The 20,953-nt window shown below is 39.8% G+C and overlaps 1 protein-coding gene across 2 annotated transcripts; it reads left to right on the forward strand.

The window, feature by feature from the left end:
• The first annotated feature begins 2,500 nt into the window (after positions 1-2,500).
• On the forward strand, positions 2,501-20,674 carry fam199x (family with sequence similarity 199, X-linked). 2 transcript variants are annotated; one of them, XM_048605223.1, is made up of 6 exons: positions 2,501-2,719; positions 6,833-7,061; positions 9,561-9,710; positions 12,018-12,179; positions 16,361-16,615; positions 16,991-20,674. In XM_048605223.1, the coding sequence occupies exons 1-6, from the start codon at positions 2,553-2,555 to the stop codon at positions 17,003-17,005; spliced, it is 978 nt and encodes a 325-aa protein (XP_048461180.1). In that variant the 5' UTR covers positions 2,501-2,552; the 3' UTR covers positions 17,006-20,674. The 2 variants fall into 2 exon arrangements, with proteins under 2 accessions (XP_048461180.1, XP_020374139.1); XM_020518550.2 differs by having other exon boundaries at positions 2,502-2,719; positions 17,515-20,674.
• Positions 20,675-20,953: the final 279 nt, after the last annotated feature.

A 20,953-nucleotide genomic window follows, 5' to 3' on the forward strand; every position in this document is an offset into this window, starting at 1 on the left:
ATCTGTAATAACTCATGAGTTTAACAAAATTGTTTCCTCATGTCAACACAGTGGCCTGTGGAAAATGCACAAGTGGACACAACATTGAAATGTCACTATCAAAGTAGGGCTGAGTGGAAGAGTATAATGTCTTGACTTTTTCTGTTGCATTATGTTGAACCCAATCTAGCCCTTTCTTCGGTATCTGTCGGCAGAGATGTCTGTTTTATTGAAGTAGCCAGATGTACAATTTTACAACTAAATGATGCTCCAGCAATTGCAATCCATTCCAAGAGTTTCACAATTTGAGGTAAATGTAACTTTTAGGGAAGGATCGCATTCACCAGAGAATGAGAGAAATGACTACATTAGTGAAAAACAGAATACTGAGCACACTGGAAATTTCAAATAAAAGTAGAAAATGCTAAAATATTAAGGCAGCATTTGTATAGCTTCTGATTCACGCATCTTTTCTGAGCTGACTGTCAGCAGAAAATGTTTAATGCAGCCTTGCATAATTTGATTGTAATACAAGGACTTGGAGACTGTGTGCATTGGCCCCTGATGACTTGCTGTTCCATGTTGAAGGTGCAATGTGGCCACACAATTCAACAGAATGAGGACCACAGAAATGTATTAGATGAAGACCACTTTTCTGACAACTACTGATTACTGAAAGATTTTGGCACAGACTAGGTAGTGGGTGAAGTTTGGACTACAACAGCAGGGACATATAAGGCTTTGGTGAGACTAGCAGTTTGGATCCTATACTGAGGGAAGGATATGCTGGTCTTGGAGTGGGGTAGAGAAAGTTCACAAGCATGATTCTGGGAATCGAGGTCTTGTCATTTGAGGACTCTGGGTTTGTGCTCGGAGTTTAGAAGGCTGAAGATTGAAGCTTGCAGGATACTAAGAGGTCTGGATAGAGTGGATGTGGAGATGATGTTTCCACTACTTGAGAGACTAGGACCTGGGGGCATAGCCTTCTAGGTAAGGAACAACTGAGATGAGAAATTTTTTTAAGCCAGGATGTGGTGAATTTGGAACTCATTGCTGCAGAAAGCTGTACAGGCCAAGTCATTTAAGACATTAAGACAGGTTGGTTCTTGATTAGTGAGTCGATCAAGGGTTATGGGGAGAAGGTAGGAAAATGGGGCTGAGAAATATATCAGCAGTCATTGAATGGCAGAACAGATGTGATGGGCTGAATGGCCTAATTCTGCTCCTGTATCATATGGGAGCCAGATTCCTGTTTGCTTGGTTTTTCAGCCTTGATACATTTGACATGCTTACAGTTTACAAATTTACACTTGTAAACAAATAGTGAAACCAAAATGCTAGGGGGAATGTTAAAGCCCAGAAAGTTAGGCAGCATCTCTGATGAGAGAGAATTTCAGAGCAACATTGATCTGATGAAATGTCACAGATTTGAAACATTAACTGTATTTCTCTCCCTGCCTACCCTAATGTGTATTTCCAGCATTTTCTGTTCTTATTTCAGATATTCAGCATCCACCCTGCTATGCTTTTCACTTTGTTTGTAAGCACACAACTTCATTTTCTTGAACTCTACGTGGTTTTAAATTTGGTTACATCTTCTAATCTGACTAACTACTTCGAAAAGCATTTTGGCTTAAGGAAAGTCTGAGTGGAGAAAATAGCTTTAAATGTTTGTACTTTTTAAAAAGAAATCAAATGTTGATAAAATAAATTCCTTCCCTCATGTACTGTTTTGTATCTCCTTTGCTCATGTACTGACAGTGAGAGGTGAAGCATCTGTACCATATAATATCTCCACTTATCTCTTATGGAATTTTCAACTGTTGGGCTGAATTGGGAACAAAAGCAGAAGTTGCTGGAGAAATGCGGCAGGTCTGGGCAGCATCTGTAGAGAGAAACACAGTTACTGTTTCAAGTCCAGTCATCCTTCATCTTCACAGACACTTCACTGTTGTAGGAATGATGGCAACCAATTTGGAGACTGCAAATTCTCAGGAGGAGTATTGTGCTGATGGCTAAGAAATCAATTTTGGTGATGTTGATTGAGTGATTAGCAGTACACAAGACGATGGGGAGAAGTCTGCTGCTTCATATTGAAACAGTGCCATGGGGTTTTTAATGTCCACGTGATGTTTTATCTTAAAACTCATTTCTTTGATGGTAGCAGCACTCTACTGTGGTATGTACCTGGATTTTCGGTTCAAATCTCTGGGTCTACACTCAATATTCATCAATTCAGTAACTTGTCCTACAGGCTTAACCAAGTTCTTGGTGTTAAGAAATTACAGGTCACAAGGCTCCTATGAAATAGACACATGGCATATAATCATAATAAGGGGGAAATGTGCAGGGGTATGGGTCTCATTATATGTGGCTACAGAGAGAGGGCTGGAGAGTAGGATGAGCTGGGTATGTCGTTTGGGAGCCAGTACTGACGTGATGGAACGAATAGCCTTCTGTATGATTCTTTTTAGTGGAGATGATACCATTGCCTGAAGGCTGCAGGTTTAATATATTCACATCAACACTATAAAATCTTTATCTGTTCTTGACAGGTCTCTACCTCGGTAAAAATGTCAGATGATTTGTATGGCAAGTTCCTAGCACCAGATGAACCATTCCCCTTGTTACCACAAAGGGGACACACAAGTGACGTTGCCAGCCTTGATATTAGTGATTTTGGCTGTCAGCTTTCATCATGCCACAGAACTGATCCATTGCGTAGACTCCATACCAACAGGTAGGTAACATCAAGCCAAGTATCCGGTATTACCTTTACTCATGACAAGTCTTATTGCTCCATTTGTCCGTAATGTATGTTTCAAGATTAGATGATCGTGTAACCTCCCCTTTGTGCATTTTCTATCCTACAGAAGAGGCAAGTGTTTTCTGTTTAATATTTACACGAGAAGCAGATTTGCAGAACTTGAGTTTGACTAAAAATGTTCTATCAGACATTGTTATTTGGTGAATTACATGGAATAGTTTTCTCTGGTTGCCCCCAAGTTTATTTTCTTACTATTGGCCCTTCAGTACATGTTTGTGACAGTATTTTAATTTAGATGAGTTTTTCTCTTGCCTTTTCCTACTAAGTTAAGCTGCTTTTATAAGTACTAATGCTCTCACTACCACCTTTCTTTTATTCCTTCCTGAGTGTGGGTGGCACTAAGAAAGAATGCATTCTTTGGTCCATCCCTAATCGCCGTTGAACTTCATGGCTTGCTTGGCTACTTAAGAAGGAAGTTAAGAATTCACTACATTACTGTGGCTCCAGAGTCACATGTTGGCCAGAACAAGTAAAGATGGCAGATGATTTTATGATGATCGTTCAAACTAGTTTTCAGTTCCAGATTGTATTAATTAAGTTCAAATTCACCAGCTGCCATAGTGGTATTCTTCCTACCAAAGTGCATAACCTCACACTTGCCTCCATTGTATTCCATCTACCACTTCTCTGCCCATTCTCCTAGCCTGTTCAGGTCCTTCTGCAGCCTCCTATTTCCTCAACAGTATTTGTTCTTCCACCTATCTTTGTGTCATCTGTACCTCCACCTCATGAGCAGTTAAGGAAAGGGCAGCAGATGGTGGTTTTGCCCAGGAAAGAATTTTAAAAATCAGCACTTTACACTTTGTTCTTCCCTTGTCTGTTTGCAGCTGTGTGTGGGTAAGACAGTATTGGAATATATTTGTGCAATTTAACACATCGCTTCTTTAAATAAAAAAAGTCTTTTTTTGAAGTTGGGTAATGCATAAGGCTCATAGATTAGAAAGCAAACTAAGCAACAGACACAAATACAGTGTTCAAAATGCAGGTCCCTTTAACTGGAGATCAATCAGAAGATACCTGAATAGGTTGGATTATAGAATGACACACATCTGGGGCAGGTGGGATTTTGACTGCAGACCTTCTGGTCCCAAGATAGGGATGCTACCACTTCACCGCAAGAGCCCTCGAAGGTCAATTGTAATATATTTTCTAATCAGTCTGTTTGCAGATATTGTTATATATTTCTGAAGCAGATGTGATGTGAACAAAGGACTCAGGGTTTGGAGGTAAAGGCCACATAGTTTTGAATCAACCTGTTCAGAAACATTAGGACACATCTCTGAAGCAAGTAGGACTTGAACACAGGCCTCCTGGCTCAAAGGTTGGGGCATTGCCCCTGGACCACAAGAGCCCTTAGATCAACCAGAAACTATTTTTCTAAACAACCTGTTCAGTGATGGTATTGCACACCTCTGGAGCAGGTGGGACTTGAACCCAGATCTCTCGGTCTAGGGGTAGGGATACTACCACTGCAAAAAAAGAGCCCTTGGATCAACCAGAAAAGCTCCAGAGTTGATTGATGCTCATCAGAACTTGTATTTGAGCAGAGCCTCTTGTAGCACAGTGGTAATATCCCTTCCTCTGAACCAGAAGTCCCACCTCCTCTAGAGGTGTTTAATGACGTCTCTGAACAGACTAAATGTCTAAGAGATGAATTCAGTAGGTCTCTTATAGTGCTGTAATGTTGTCCCTATCTCTGACCCGGGAGACCTTGGAGTTCAGGTGGCACCTTGCTGAGATGGGGAAGGAGGTAGAAGTTTGCTGCTGCTTGGTCTGGAGCTACTGAAATCTATTGCTGCTTGGCTTGATCTGTTTGAAAGTAATTGCTGCTTGGACTAGGGAAGTTGGTATGCCTTGCTATCTGGACTAGAGCTTTTGGAAATCACTGCTTGGACCAATAACTGTTTGGTAGTCATTGTTAATTATACTAACAGGTATTAAGAAGCAACTGCTCTCTGGGCTGTGTCTGCTTGGAAAGAACTCCTGTTTGATTCTGAGTCACTCTACACACCTGGTTGGAGCTGTTTCTTTAAGGGTTAGGCAAAGCTCTCTTCATAATGGTGACTTCCATTTCCACACCAAAGTCACTGGCGGCAGCTGCACTTCCTTGGCCCCCACTGTCTTGGCGGTTCTGTCACCATTTCAGTTATTTACAAAAAGCCCCTACTCAGCCAGACATGAGCATCGAGATGTGGCCCAGGGCAGTGGCTGCCTTATTCGGCCTGTCTGCCGTTGTTGCCATGTTGAAAATGTATGGCCAAGCAGTTTTCTTTGAGCACGAATCAGGTGATGCACCTGGCCCTTGTGAAGGTGCTCACCATGAGTGGGACTTGCTGGCCGACCCTGTGGAGGCTTCCACAATGGGCTCTGTATTGTCAGTGACCTCCTTCTTCTCACATTTGCACCAGCTGAGAGAGGTGAAATCGGGGATTGCACTGATCCCACTAAATCTAAAGAAGTGCCTCCTTCACAATGTGTGTTCCTTCCTGGCATCAGGTTTTCATGAGCCTGGCCCTGGAGGAGATGACCAGTTATCCATGAGGGGGCTGCTTAGAAACAAAAAAAACTGCAGACGCTGGAATCCAGGTAGACAGACAAGAGGCTGGAAGAACACAGCAGGCCAGGCAGCATCTGGAGGAAAGGACTAGTCAATGTTTCGGGTATTACCCTTCTTCAGGACTGAAGGAATTCAGGGGACTGCATACAGCACCTCTAGGATGGCAGGTGGAGTATTGCAGTATTTGTGTTGGGAGGTAGAAAATGTCTGCAAGAATTACCCCATCTCTGAGACTGCCAAGACAACCCCAGCAACTCCCAGAGTCATCCCCTGTACCAGCCTATCCCCAACATCACTATCAGTACCTAGGACTCTACAAATGGGCCCTATGCTGGCAGGCACTGGGGTGAGAGTCCAAGCAGGAAGGAGGCACAGCACAAAACTACAGACCTGAAGGCGATGTCTGAACCCAGACCCAAGCTTTAAACAGCCTGAGACATTGGCAGCATTTCCTGAACTCGCCAGTCCCACAGACTAACCCCAGCCTTTCGTGTTTATGGAGAAGCTTGGGAGGCGGGAGGCAACAGGGTTGCAAGATCGGGGGAATGGATGGCATTCCCAACAAATGGACCTTTTTTATTTGAGGGTTTAGGAGGGAGTGGGATGCAGTTTGACAGGAAATCCTGAGTTCCAATTCCATCTGTTTTCCATGAAGGTTGCAATTCTTGGAAGCTCTGTTAGTCACTGACCACCTGCATTTCTTCTGCCAGTTTTTGCCCACTCACCTAATGTACTGCTTTCCCTATGCAGCTTTATTACCATCTGTACTACTTACGGTGCCAACTATCGTGCTGTTGTCCATATGGTCACAGTATGATCAGCTGATGGAAAGTTTTTTTTATAGTATAATGAGTGTCAGTTCTGAAAAAGGGTCACTCGACCTGAAACTTTATCTCTGCTTTCTCTCTGCAGGTACTGGCAGACTTGCTGAGTCTTTCCAGGAATTTTTTTTTGTTGTTAATGAGTGCCATGTTGTTCTGCTGAATGTTCCTTTACCTGGCAACTGCGCTGCTGTTTGCATCTGTAATTCTCATCAGATGTGTGCAGTGGGTATATACACAACCATACAGCTGTGGAAATTCTGCAATTTGTCCTTTGTTTTAGCTTCAGACAGTGGTGTCTTAGTTACTGTATCCTTGAGTGTAGCATCCAGCAATTTCTGGATTGGTGTGAATCAGTGAGGGAGGAGAGTAGTTTGTTTGAGTAATAGTGACAAGGAATTTCCAATTTTTTTTCATCTTCCAGTGGGATAACTAGCTTATACGTTCATTTCTATGACTCCTCTCCAAGGAGAAATGAATTGCCAACAGAGTTCAGAGCTATTTGTTTGAGCTCCTGACTTAACCAGCACTGATCTAAATATGTATAAAATATATATTTAAGGTACTTCTATTTTAAAATTGAGTAATGCGGCTGTTACTTTTCACCAGTAGTTCAAGAAATTGAAACATTTTTCTGCTCAAACTTAGGTGGAATTTGACTTCCTGTGGGACAAGTGTAGCAAGCTCTGAATGCAGTGAGGAACTCTTCTCGTCTGTTTCATGTGGTGATCAGGAAGACTGCTATTCCCTGCTGGATGATCAGGAATTCACTCAGAATGCATCCTTTGACCTCTTTCCAGAGGGTAGTGTCTGTAGTGACGTATCTTCTTCAATCAGTACCTATTGGGATTGGTCAGACAGTGAGTTCGAATGGCAGGTGAGCCAGAACGATTTTTTTTTGCCTGCAGTTGTAGAATTGAATATTCATACAGCTCGGAAAGTAGCCTTTAGCCTCTTTGCATCAGTGCTTTCTGAAGGAGTTAGCCAGAACTATTTCCTTTTCATGGTTCTATTAAGTCTGTTTTGAGCACTCATTCAAGCAAAGCATCATGATATCTGAATATATCTCAAATTTAGAAGAGATTAAGTACAAATTTGCTAAAGTGATCTCAAGAATTTGAAGTTATGAAGAAAGAAAATTTTGCAGAGCATGGAGGTCTGTTAGATTTTTTTCTTTTTGGTTTAGAGGGAGTAGATAGTGAAAGCATTCTTGAATTTGTTGGTAAATCAGCAGTTAAGACATAAACTAACAATATCTAATAAACTCACCACCGGGAGAAAGCAGCAGACTGGTTTCACGCTCACATGGTATATGAATTGGTGCTGCATTATTTAATCCACTGTTTCTAAAATGACTGACTCACTGCCTACCTCTCTCTGTTGGATGCAAAAACTCAGCAAAGCAGGAGTTCTCCCAATATTTTGACCAATGTTTATCACTCAGTAGCCATCAAAACCAGATTATCTGGGTGCTGACTTATTGTCGTTTGTGAAATCTTGCTGTGCTCAAGTTTGCAGGGAAACACTTTGAGACATGCTCTGATCATTCATTATGGTAGGTACTTTTTCCATCCCTTAAGATGGATTTGGATGAGAATTTGAAAATAAAGAATATCAGTGAGAAGAAGAAATTTGGTCGTGTGTTGAAAAGCTAACAGTGCATACTTGAAACCATTTGCATTGTGATTCCTTTCATTCTATGCCAATATTTTCATGGAGGTATGACTTTGCGTTTAATGTTTTCAAGCAGAAAACTGGTTTCTTGTGAGATTTAAAAGAATGAGTGTCCCAGAGTCAATACTGTATAAACAGTCCAATTCATCTGAAGCATCTTTTCCTTACTCCTGTTTTCAAATGTAGGTTTGATTCAAATTTGTTTTCAAGTCAGATTCAAACAGCATGAAAACAGACCCTACGGTCTAACTCCACCTCGCCGACCAGGTACCCCAATCTGACCTAGTCTCATTTGCCAGCATTTGGCCCATATCCCTCTTAAACCTTTCTTATTCATGTCCAAATCCAGATGCCTTTTAAATATTGCAGTTGTACCAGCCTCCACCACTTCCTCTGGCAGCTTGTTCCATACACACACCACACTCTGCTTGAAAAAAGTTGTCCATTTCATATCTTTCACCTCTCACCTGAAACATATGCCCTCTAGTTTTGTGCTCCCTTACCCTAAGAAAGAAACCTTGGCTATTCACCATATCCATGCCCCTCATGACTTTATAAACCTCTATAAGGTCACGTCTTCATGCTCCATATCCAGAATAAGTCAATTACTGCCAATTTTCCTCGTGCAAATTTGGGCTTAGGAATGTGTGATTAATGTATTTTTTTCCATAAAAGATTAAACAAATAAGAATATTGAATTCTTAACTAAACTCTCCACATTCATGACGAGTTTTATTGCGTGAGCAGCCTAGATCAACAAGGTCCAAGATACAATCCCAGATCTGTTGAGATCAGGTTGTTTTTAAATATAAATTGTTGCTTCTGTTGAAATTTGTTATTCTTGCATCTGTCCTGGTGAGTGCAAGATGAAAAGCTTCAACAGCTCATCTCTTTGACTTTCCAACAATAGTCAGTTGCTTATTAGAACAAGAATTTCAGGTTACTTTGTAGTGTGGATTGGCAGATGTCTTGCTGCCAACGTCCGTCATGTACAAAAAGCTAACACATGTTTTTGTGGATATTTTTGCCCTCGTTCTCTCTCCACTTAAAATAACCTATTAAATGAACTGCTGGCAACCTGCGATCCTGCAGTGGTCCTTGATTTGGAGCAGTGCTTGCCAGCCCGTCTCAGATCATGTTTGCTGCCTGGACACCCTGGATTAGCAAGAGAACATCATTCAGACTTCCAGCTACTGGCTTCTGCTTAAAATTCCTGCTGGAAGATACACATCTCATTTAGTGCTGCAAAGCTCCCTCGGTGGAATAGCTGGCTGACTTTACTGTCAAAGGTTGTCAGCAATGTAGCAATAGCAATCAGTACCTTCAAAAGATGGATGGGGAGTGTGGGGTTGTTGTTATGCAGTCTCTTTAAAAAGTAAGTGAGTGTTAAAGCAAATTGTCAGTGTCCTGTGACTATGAAATTATTTATTGAGCATGTTCCTGTACATTGCCACCTTAGCCTTGCCTTACTGACTTGGAAAATTGAAAGGTTTCAAAAGTTCTTTTCACCGTATGCACAATCCATAGTTTTGTCTTAAGTAGAGTTTGCACTTCCTGAGATTGTATATTCAACTTAAATGCTGACACTATTCTGAATCATAAACATAAAAAGTGACAAGTCTTGACTCTAGGTTTTGGTGTATCATTTTCTATAACTATTTCATATTAATTTGATCTTGAGGTTTTTTGTTTCCTTTCAAAGCTGCCTGGCAGTGATTTTGCAAGTGGAAGTGATGTCTTGTCTGATGTGGTTCCTAGCATTCCAAGTTCTTGCCCTGTTTTAAAGCGAAGAAGCAAACAACACAGAAGTTTAGATGAGCTTCCTTGGAGTGCAATGTCTAATGATGAGCAGGTATTTCTGAGGGAGGGGTGGTTGATCTTAATTTTAAAGTTTATTGTTTAATGTGGAGATTACTTGGTTATATGCTAAATTGACCCAGCTGTACTTCATTGGATGAGAACAGCGAATTCCACTTTATAAAAATACTGGATCAGAAATATATAAAGTATAACAATAGAAGATATGTATTTAATATTTTATTTTCTGTGTGAATATCACAAGTGCAGTAATGTAATCTGATTTTCTTAAAGTACTACTTTTAAAATTAATACAAACCGAATTCAAACACCTTTCTCATGCAAATATTGTAATTTTTGTTCAGTTAGTGGTGCAGTTTCCAAAAGTGTTACGAATTGTGACTTTTCAAATCAAAACTATTACTGAGGCCGACCTGAATGGTGCCCAGAAAAAGCTGAACTAATTAAGTCTGAAAGTTGCATGACTTTCAAGAGCAAGCAAGCTCCCCCAGTGTACTGGCCAGCATTTCATCCCATGATTTAAATCTCAAATTATTTGATCATCAGTTTATTACTGTTTACAAATTGTTTGCTGTGTTCCCTACGTTATAGCAGTCACTGGTCTTCTAACGTACTTCATGGGAAGCCCTGGGGTCATGAAAGAGACTATAGAAATGATTTATCTTGTTGTATATGAAAGCTCAGCAGAGATCAACAGTTCTTCCATGTTGTATAAATGAATCCAATGACTAAGAAGCTGGTATCATTGACAGGCCAGTGGGTCTGCATATCTAAATTATTTGATTTTTCCTTTCTTGTGCCTTTATCCTCCACCATGTGACCCAACAATATAATTAGGAGAGACTGTGTGTACTGAAATATTAATATTAATGAAATACTTGTCAGATAGTTTATTGTGGGAGCAGAAATAGGCCATCCGGTTCATCAACTTTGCTCCACATTTGATGATTTCATGGCTGATCTGATTATCCTCAACTGCACTTTCCTGTCTTATTCCCATCACCCTTAGTTCCCTTAATACTCAGAATTCTGTCTATCCCAGCCTTGGATACACTTAGCAACCCTGTTTCCGTACCCTCTGTGGTAAAGAATTCCACAGCTTCACTACCCTCTTGAGAGAAGAAATTCCTCTCATGTCTCATAATCCCTGACTCTGAACTTATGCCCCATGGTCCCACACTCTCCCACAAGGTGAAACTGCTTTCTGCATCTATCTTGTCAAGCCCACTAAGCATCTTATATATTTCAATAATGTCAACTTTCATTCTCCTAAACTCCAATGGATATAGACCTAACCTACTCCATCTTTCCTCATAAGACAGTCCCTCCATACTTGGATCAACCCAGTGAACCTTCTGTGCACTGCCTTCAAGGCCAGTATATCAGTCCTTAGGTAAAGGGACCAAAATTGTTCACAGGTGTGGTGCGACCAGTGCGTTATATTTTTTCAGCACGTTTTCTCAGTTTTCATACTCGATTTGTTTGAAAGAAGGGTAAAGGCAACATTCCATTTGCTTGTTGCTTGCTGAGCTTGTATGCTAGCTTTTCATAATACATGAACGTGGACCCCCAAATTCCTCCTCGCTTCAGCTTTCTAATGACTTTCTCCTTTTAAATAATATTCAGCTCCTGTATTCTTCCTGCCAAAGGGCATACTTTACATTTTCCCATTATATTCCATCTGCCAAGGTTTTACCCATTTGCTTAAGCTGTCTATATCCTTCTGCACTCATGCATCATCCTCACCAATTGCCTTTTTGTGTGATAGTGCATTCACTTCGCTCAACTAAGTCATTAATATATATTGTAAATAATTGTAGCTATTTTCTATCTGCTTTTTAACTTCCACTTTTTGTAGGGATTTGTGTGTGCTGTTTGTTTATGTGTAGAATTTAGCTTCTTACTGCTCCAGTTCAAGTTCAAATTCCTGCAATATCCTGCTTACAACTATGTACATTTTGCCATTCTACTGACCGGTGCAATATTGTATAGAATGTCTTAAAATGCTTTAATAGGAATGTTACACAAGTTAAACATTGCACCAGTTCTGGAGCTAAACGTTGATTGTGAACGTTATTTGCTATTTATCAACTTCAGTTTCTTGCCTATTTTCATTAATTCGGGCATTGCTCAAACAATGATAAATGTTGTATTCAGAAATCAGACAGTTCCCAGAACTGATTTTAAATTCAAAAACATGACTACAAAGAGAAGAAAGTAAATCATAAAAATGAAATTTGTCACTACATGACTGAATGCAAATAGAGCATGTATTGAACAATTTATCTTAATTGCGAGTGATTGTAAATGTTTACCTGCTTATCATTTCTGCTCGTTTTAGGTTGAATATATTGAATACCTGAGTCGTAAAGTCAGTACAGAAATGGGTCTGCGGGAACAGCTGGACATTATCAAAATTATTGATCCAAATGCTCAGATTTCCCCTACAGACAGTGAATTTATAATTGAGCTGAACTGTCTAACAGATGAAAAGCTAAAACAGGTAACTATGAAGATCAAATTTAAGTGTATTTAATGAAAGCCATAAGTGTATATCCCTGTCAGGATTAATGCACTTGTGGATGCTGGGTTTTTTTATTTCTCTATAAAGGTAACAATCTACTTTTATTTCATTTGTTTTCTCTGGTTCTTTTATTCGATTCTGTAATACAAGTTTAAGTTTCATGGGGTTGTAGCCAATATTGTCCTTGTGCTTGCAATTTACAATTAAACTTTCTATTAGCAAGTGAATGTTAATTGTACATCACAGTTTGCAGTTATATCCAATTAGAGCCATAGAGTCATACAGTATGGAAACAGACCTTTTGGTCTAACCGGTCCACACTGATCATGTTCCCAAACTGGGCTAGTCCCACCTGCCTGCACTTGGCCTGTATCCCTCCAAACTTCCTATTCATGAACTTATCCAAATGTCTTTTAAACATTGTAACTGTACCTGTATCCACCACTTTCTCTGGCAGTTCATTCCACACACAATCCACTGTCTATGTAAAAAATGTTGCCCCTCATGTCCTTTTTAAATCTTTCTCCTCTCTTCTTCAAAATATGCCCCCTAGTTTTGAACTCCCCCACCCTAAAGTAAAGACCCTTGTCATTCACCTTTTCTATGCTCCTCATGATTTTATAAATGTCATTAAGACCACCCCTCAACCTCCTGTGCTCCAAAGGCAAAATGTCCCAGCCTACAACAGCTTGTCCTTATAATTTAAACCCTCCATTCCCGGCAATATTCTGGTAAATCTTTTCTGAACCCTCTCTGGTTTAATAATATTCTTCCTATAAATTATGTACATGACCCCTTAGGTCTCTCTGTTCTGAAACACTACCCAAGGCCCTACCATTAATTGTATAACTCCTGTCCTTATTTGTATTACCAAAATGCCTCTCATTTATCTAAATCAAACTCCATCTGTTGCTCCTCAGCACATTGACCTAATTGATCAAGATCTCTTTGTAATCTTAGATAATCTTCTTCACTGTCCACTATACTATAAATTTTGGTGTCCTCTGCAAACTTACTAACCAAGCCTCCTATATTCTCATCCAAATCATTTACATAAATGACAAACAAAAGTAGACCCAGTAACGATCCCTGCTGGTCACAAGCCTCCAGTCCAAAAGACAACCCTCCACTGCCATCGTCTGTCTCCTACCATAAAGCCAATTTTTTACCCAGTTGGCATGTTAAACAGTTGTATTAATGATGGAGCAATTGCAGTAATCTAAGTTTTATGTAAACCTTTGGAGGAGTGTTTGAAAATGTCACCTAGTACCTTGTATTGTTTTAACAAGCCTTCCCTATTTTTACAATCCATTGCCTTTGAAATAAAGATGCATTTTGGGGTCTTTCCATTTGCTTTTCTATTACCTGCTGAACTTGTGTACTAATTATTTATGATTCATGCACAAGGCCCCTAAATCACTCTGTGCTGCGGCCTTCTGCAGTCTTTCCCTATTTAAATAATATTCAGCTTCCCTGTTATTTCTGCTACATTGCATAACCTTACATTTTCCCATATTATTATCCATCTGTCAAGTTTTCCCCACCTGTCTGTATTCCTTTGCAGATACTGTATCAGCCCTACCACTTTCCATCTATTTTTGTCATCTGCAAACTTGATCACTTGCCTCAACCAGATCATTAATTTGTATTGTAAATAATTTTAATTGTTACAGAATATAGAATAGAATCCCTACAGTGTGGAGACAGGCCCTTTGGCCCAACAAGTCCACACCGACCCTCAGAGCATCCCACCCAAACCCATCCCTATAACTCACCTAATCTACACATCCCTGAACACTACGGGCAATTTAGCATGGCCAATTCACCTAGCCTGCACATCTATGGACAGTGGGAGGAAGCCGGAGCACCTGGAGGAAATCCATGCAGACACGAGGAGAATGTGCAAACTCCACACAGACAGTCACCCGAGGATGGCATCAAACCCAGGTCCTTGGTGCTGTGAGGCAGCAGTGCTAACCACGAAGCGACCGTGCCGCCCCAGATTTGTTTTTGAACTACCCCTTTTTGTAAAGGTTTGTGGGTGCTGTGTTTGTTGGTAGAATTAAGTTTCTTATTACTGCAGCTCCAGTTCAAATTCCTGCAATTTTCTGCTTACAAATTTGTGAAGTCTGCCATTCTACCGACAATTGCAGTATTTTCTAGCATACCTCAAAAACATTTAATAGCAGCATTGCACAAGTTAAACATTGCTATAGCACTGATTTAACTGGACCACTTTCATCTGAAACTGAAGTAAAAACAGAGAATATTTATGATTGTCTTAAACAGGGTGCTGCACAAAGTAGAACAATGCCATTGTTCAACAATCCTTGTACTGTTCCCACAACCATTGTTACATTAGGCGCAATGGAGTTGCTATGACAAAAGACCAGGGTCCAACTTGTCCACGTTATACCACCCTGAAGGTTGTATAACAATGATTATGGATGTATTCTGCAGAATTAGATGTTTATGTATAATATAAGCATTTTAGAAAACATTAACTATAATTCAACGACATATGGACGCACAAGCTGATCAGAATTACGTTAGAAAGCACTCATTACAAAACACTATCCTAGAATGAAGTTATCTGTTCTCAAATTGCAGGCTGCTGGACAAGAGTCTGGTGGCGTTGTGCCTTCTAATTGTCTAGTGCTTTTAGGAGAATACACTGGTATGTTCAGTTGTTGCTGCAAATGCGTGTGCACTCTGGTTGATGCTTGTTTAAGAATTTAAGCAGTTTTTGTTCTCTTTCTCCAGAGCATTTGGGCAGGTGATTAAACTCTACCTGTGCAACCTGATGGTTCAAAACTCTATCTGTATCAAAGTTGCAAGAACAAAACTTGTATTCCCCCATTGGTGGAGCACTTTAAGTTGGTGGAATGGAGGTGGCACTGGTGTAGAGGGGCAGGACCTGTGTTTTTGGGGGTTTATTGGGAGTTTGTAGAGCAGTTTGTAACTTGTGAGAACCTGCAGGAAGGGACTCAGTGTTATTTGTTCTGGAGCTGAATCTCAACAGTTCAAGTTGATATACGTTATAGTATTTCACTGTAATTTATTGAAAATATTTTGTTTTGTAGAGATTTTTAAGCTGAAAGCTATAGAGCATTTCCACCATGATTTGAAAAGAAATTGATCTAGAAATTTGTGGCACTGCTATCCCTATCTGGGCTAGCATTTATTGCCCATCCCTAATTGCCCTGAATAAGGTGATAGTGAGTCACTTGAACCACTGCAGGCTTTGGAGTGCAGGTAAATACACAGTGTTGTTAGGAAGGGAGTTTCAACATTTTAACCTTGTGACGATGAAGGAATGGCAATGTAGCTCCAAGTTGGGGTGGTGTGCAACATGGAGGGGAATTTGCAGGTGGTGGTGTTCCCATGCATCTGTTGTGGTTTAGCATGTGATGCAGACAAAAAGCACTTCCATTCAATTGATGTTTTGCTGAGCTAACAGTGATGGAAAACGCTGCTTCGAAAGTGAAGCTGCAAATCAGCAGAAAAGTTAAGTTGAAAGCTTAGACACCTTAAATGTAAACACTGACTTTTGTGTAATCAACAATGTATCTGAATGACCTGGCAATAACAATGTGCTTTGTGTTTAAGGTGAGAGGGGGAAAGTTTTTTTTACGCAGAGTATGGTAGGAGTCTGGAATGGGCTGCCAGGGAGGTGGTGGGGGCAGATACTTCAGGTGGGTTTAAGGGACTTTTAGATAAGCACATGATTATACAAGGAATGGATGGTATGGACCAAGGGCAGGCAGAAAGAATTAGTTTAATTTGGCGTCATGTTTGGCATATAATCATGGGCCGAAAGGCCCATTCCTGTGTTGTACTTTTCTATGTTCCATTCCTATAATACTAAAATGAAATGTACCATTTTAGCGGAAATGTATTTCTTTGTTTATACATCACTGGTATTTGAAATGCTGTCTGTAAAATATACATATACATCAAAAGAATTTGTGTCTTGATTCTTTACTTGCACAACAGTTATTATGTGAAACCTTTGAAATGTGAGTAGTTTGGCGATGTTCAAAATAGAAGCTATTGTTTTGTTTTAGAAGCCGCAGCAGATGGTTAAAATAAGTGTAAATTCTGTTTGTGACCATGATAATAAATGACCTGTTCCAATTAATGGATTGTATCCCGTTCAGGTAAGAAATTACATCAAAGAGCATGGTGCCCGCCAGCGCTCTGTACGTGAAAGCTGGAGAAGAGGTAGTTATACTGGCTGTGGGGTCAGCGGTTTGAGTGGAGCCAGTAGTAGCAGTGGCAGCATGGTAAGCTCAGCCAGCAGCACTGGATCCAGTGGTTGTAACTCTGCATCTGCTTCAAGTGCCAACATGAGCCGAGCGCACAGCGACAGTAACCTGTCCACAAGTGCAGCTGAGAGAATAAGAGACTCAAAGGTATGGGGTTCATTAATTCCAAACCATCATTTTTACAAGTTTAAATGTTGCTCATGGGTCACCTGTGCTTTTGATTTTCATTGGTGCTGTATGTAATCCAGTTTGTCTTTTTGTATCGGTGTAAAGATGAGTGCATTGTACAGAACTGTGCAGTTTCTGACACTAAATTCTGGCCGAATAAATTTAACGTTTCACTGCCTTTCTTGCATATCCATACGTTGGGAAAAATTGTAAGCGATCCCAAGTCTTTGTTTAAAAAATATATTTGTACTGCAATATTGCTAAATAGATAATTGTTTAAAAACTGGACTTTTGTCACTGAGTTAAAATGATGACTGTGAGCAAGTTGGGAAAAACATGCAAATGTTCCCACAGGTTCTTTCTCCCTGATTGCACAAGTAATGCAGTGAAGATCCATCAGGAAAGCTGCTGCGAAATTTGTTTCATCAGAAAAATCTGAATCAACACCCTTCTTCCTTTGGCACCGAACTCAAACGTGTGCCAATATCACGAAAATCAAAGCACTGCACTTTTGAGTAGCAGGAGCATATCATGATCTCCTTCGGATGGAGAAATCAGATTTGTTTATCAGTTTATTTCAGAAGAAGAATACATGGGGTTTGTACTCTCCAAAAGTGAGAGTTGTGTGGTGCGACATGGAAGAAGTGGTTAAGAACAGCATGTTTTCTGAGCTTTGTCCGTCACATTGGACTATCGAGTTTTACCTGCCGCGCACGGGAGCAAGTTGATCAATGAGATACTCTGCTTTTTATTACCTTAACTCTGTGGCTTAAATAGCTGACTACCTGTTTTATTAAAAAAAAGGATGAATGTGGTGAGACGACTCGTACCTTTCTTCCTACCTTTTCTCAATCCAATCCTTCCCAATTGTTCAACAGAAGCGATCCAAGCAGCGTAAGCTGCAACAGAAAGCCATGCGGAAGCGTCAGTTGAAAGAGCAGCGACAAGCAAGGAAAGAAAGACTGAGTGGCTTATTTCTAAATGAGGAAGTGCTCTCTGTGAAAGTGGCAGAAGAAGACCATGAAGCAGATGTGGACATCTTAATGTGACCAAGTGTAAAATAGCATTGTATGTTGAATTTAAAAGATAATCCATTATAACACTAGCCAGCCGCAAGACTGGAACTGAAAGCTTGAGATAAAGAGGGATGATTTCCGTTTACAACTTAACATTCTATACCTTATTTCGTGTTTTTAAGACATCTCAGTAATTTTATTGAAGCTGCTGAACACTGATTTGTACAGAAAACTAATGTAGCCAATAACGTATCTGAATGACCTGGCAACAACAATGTGCTTTTGAAACTATATATACTCCCATAGCACTATTTTAGTGGAAATATATTTCATTATTTGTGCATCACTGTGGTATTTGAAATATTGCCTGTGAAATATACATGTGTATTAAGATAATTCATGTTTTGATTCTTTACTTGCAAAATAGTTATTATGTGAAATTTTTGGATAGTTTGGCAATGTTCAATAATTGTTGCCACCAGTGGAGTAATTACCTGCCATTACCAAATTGCATGATTAGCTCAGTCAGCTTTTGACATTTTTATTGAATGATGCATTTATCCATATATGGGTCCTGGTGTATGCAAAGGCTATGGCATAGAAATTCCTTACAAGTCCAATGATATTTTTCAGAGTAGACTTAATGGAGAAGAAAAGTCTAATAGGAATATTTATATTATTGAAAATACCCCTCTCACCTCATGCTTATAGAGGGGGAAAATATAATAGTTGGAACAAAATTTTGTTTACAAAGTCTCATTTCCTTTTGACACAAGACTTTCAAAGTCAAGTTTCCCACCAAGCAGACCACTTGTGATATTGTCACTGGGGATAATCTGAAGAGGTTCTGTTGAAGATCCAGGCCTTCCTCTTGGCCTGATGTCTGTTTCACAGCTGTGGTATTCATTCTTCATCGTTGACGGGAGTTGGGCTGAAAGTTCCTCACAGCCTGCTTCCCAGTATTACTTGAGCTCTGCAGCGAGAGAAGATCAGTTGGAAGTTATAACTCCAGTGAACCACCACTACATGTGTGGAATGTAACCATACATGCTGAGAATGGAGACCAAAGTGAGATGGGTCCCACCTTCCAAGACAATGTCAACATTTTTTTTTTAAATGAGAAAGTCTTTAATTTGCCATGAAGATCACTCCCTTTCCTCTAACATTGCTATCTGGCAGCGTCTGTGGAGGGAAAACAGTTAACCTTTTGACTCCAATGACTTAGTCTAACCCCTTTCCCCTGAACCAACCCCCTCTCCCATGTCTCCCTGGACCCCAGATTTCCTTTTCTTTGCCGCAACAATGCTACGTATGCTGTACAGTAAAAGGGGAAATAGCTGAATAATATGCTGTGTGCAATATTTACTGTAAATCTGGTAGGTCAGTAGATTTCATGCAGAGCAAAAGAGAGGAATTGTAAAGTAGGTTAATATAAAATGAAGACCTGTGGAACCTGGAGATCTGAAACAAAAGGTGCTGGAGAAGCTCAACATGTCTTGCACCATTTGCGGAGAGGAAATGCATTTTGAGTCTAGTGACTAGAGTTTCTCCAGCACTTTCTGTTTCTGTAGGTTATTGCGTTCTTAACAACGTGAAGGAAAAGTGTCAAAACAAGTGTTTTGCATCTAATATTAAGCACAAGGGAATCAATTATTTTTGCACACCTTCATGTGTAAAGGAAAAATGATGGAGAAGCATTAATAGATCACATCAGATTTCAATTCAAAAAAAGATAATTGCTGTGCTCCAAAGAGCAGACGTTGGTGGCCTTTTTCCAAGTTACACTGTTGTTGAAACCTTGCGGCCTTGTTGCTTCTGGTTCAGTTGTAACTGATTACCTTTTGTATGTAAAAAAAAATGACTTGGCAATGTGTTGAATGTTTTAGATGAGAAAGATAAAACAAAACCCTTTTGTTTTGCACATGGATTTGTCTGTGCTGGAATTTCTCATCTAGATGTATGGGAAATTAATTATCCCTAACGGTGGAGTTATTTTTTGCTTGTTTTGAAGAGTTGGCTAATTTAATGTTTTCTTTGAACAGTTCTGAAGGTGAAGCTTGGGACATGAATTGTGTGTAAAATCTCTGTGTGAGAGAGAGTAATCTGATAATTTGAAAATAATAATTTGCATATCAGAGTAGAATTATTTCCACTCACAGCTCTATCAGAAGAACCGACAATTATGTCGGTAGGTGCCGCACTATGGCTGATGTTAACCCATGAGATATATTCATGAGGCTGGTGTCTTCAGGGAGCATTGGATATGAAAGTTTTGCTCCCAGCCTCAAGCACAATAGTGTGTATCAAAGTTACTTTGTCCAGTAGCAGGAATAATGCGTGTTCTGACTTGTGGGATTGCGTTTTAAAAGCCAAACCAGTACTACTTGAATACTGCTGGAAATGAGAAACATTTTGGCAAAGCTTTGTATCTTGCACTCATCAGGACAGAAGCAAGAATACCAATTCTCAGTGGCAACTACAATCTATAATGCTCAAGTGGTTGATAAGGAATCCACTTTGTTGACTAACCATGCTGTGCAGTCTAAAATGTTGTTCCTTTTTGAAATTTGGCAATCTTCTGTCTTGAGTGCAAGTTGAAAATCTTCAGCATGTTTCTTTTCTTTAGGCAGTACTTAGGCTCTGCACCACCAATTAACTACTTGAATACTGCATAATCGTTGTTGTAAAAGTCATGTCTTGTGGTATAAAATATATTGGCATGAAACTTCCATCTTGCAGGGCTGTACATAAGTTTGCCACTTGATATTTTAGTGTAATTTTTGTCACCCTATTGAATATACGAAGATGTGAAAATAGTGGCAATGACTGATTTCTGTAGCACTGTGTAACAGTGGGTCATTCCATTTTACTATATCTGCTGCTATGTCTGTTCAGAATTGTACAGTGATCATAGTCTTTAAAAAAATGCAGGTTTTGGATTTATTTTTTGCATAGCAGAATCTTTTATGAATTCTGCAGGTTGCTGTTTTCTATTGGAGTATATTAAAATTATTTACGTCAATAAAGGCCGTTGTTTGTTATTCATTATTTCAAAGAAATTTAAGGCATATCAGTGTTTGAATTAAAGCCAAGAAAGTGCAACTGTAATGATAAAGATGACCTTAAGCAGTTTATTGATCATATCTGATTTGAAACTGATGAAAAATGTTCTGTCAAAGTGTTCTGTCTGGGTGGTGGTATACAAAGACAAAACCCCGTGAATGTTGGAGATTTGAAAGTACTGGAGAAACTCGGCTCGGGCAGCATCTGTGCAGAGCAACTGTCTCCCTGTCTCTCTACA

This window comes from Rhincodon typus, chromosome 14 (genome assembly GCF_021869965.1).
Source record: "Rhincodon typus isolate 14 chromosome 14, sRhiTyp1.1, whole genome shotgun sequence".
In the NCBI taxonomy this organism is placed as follows: Eukaryota; Metazoa; Chordata; class Chondrichthyes; order Orectolobiformes; family Rhincodontidae; genus Rhincodon; species Rhincodon typus.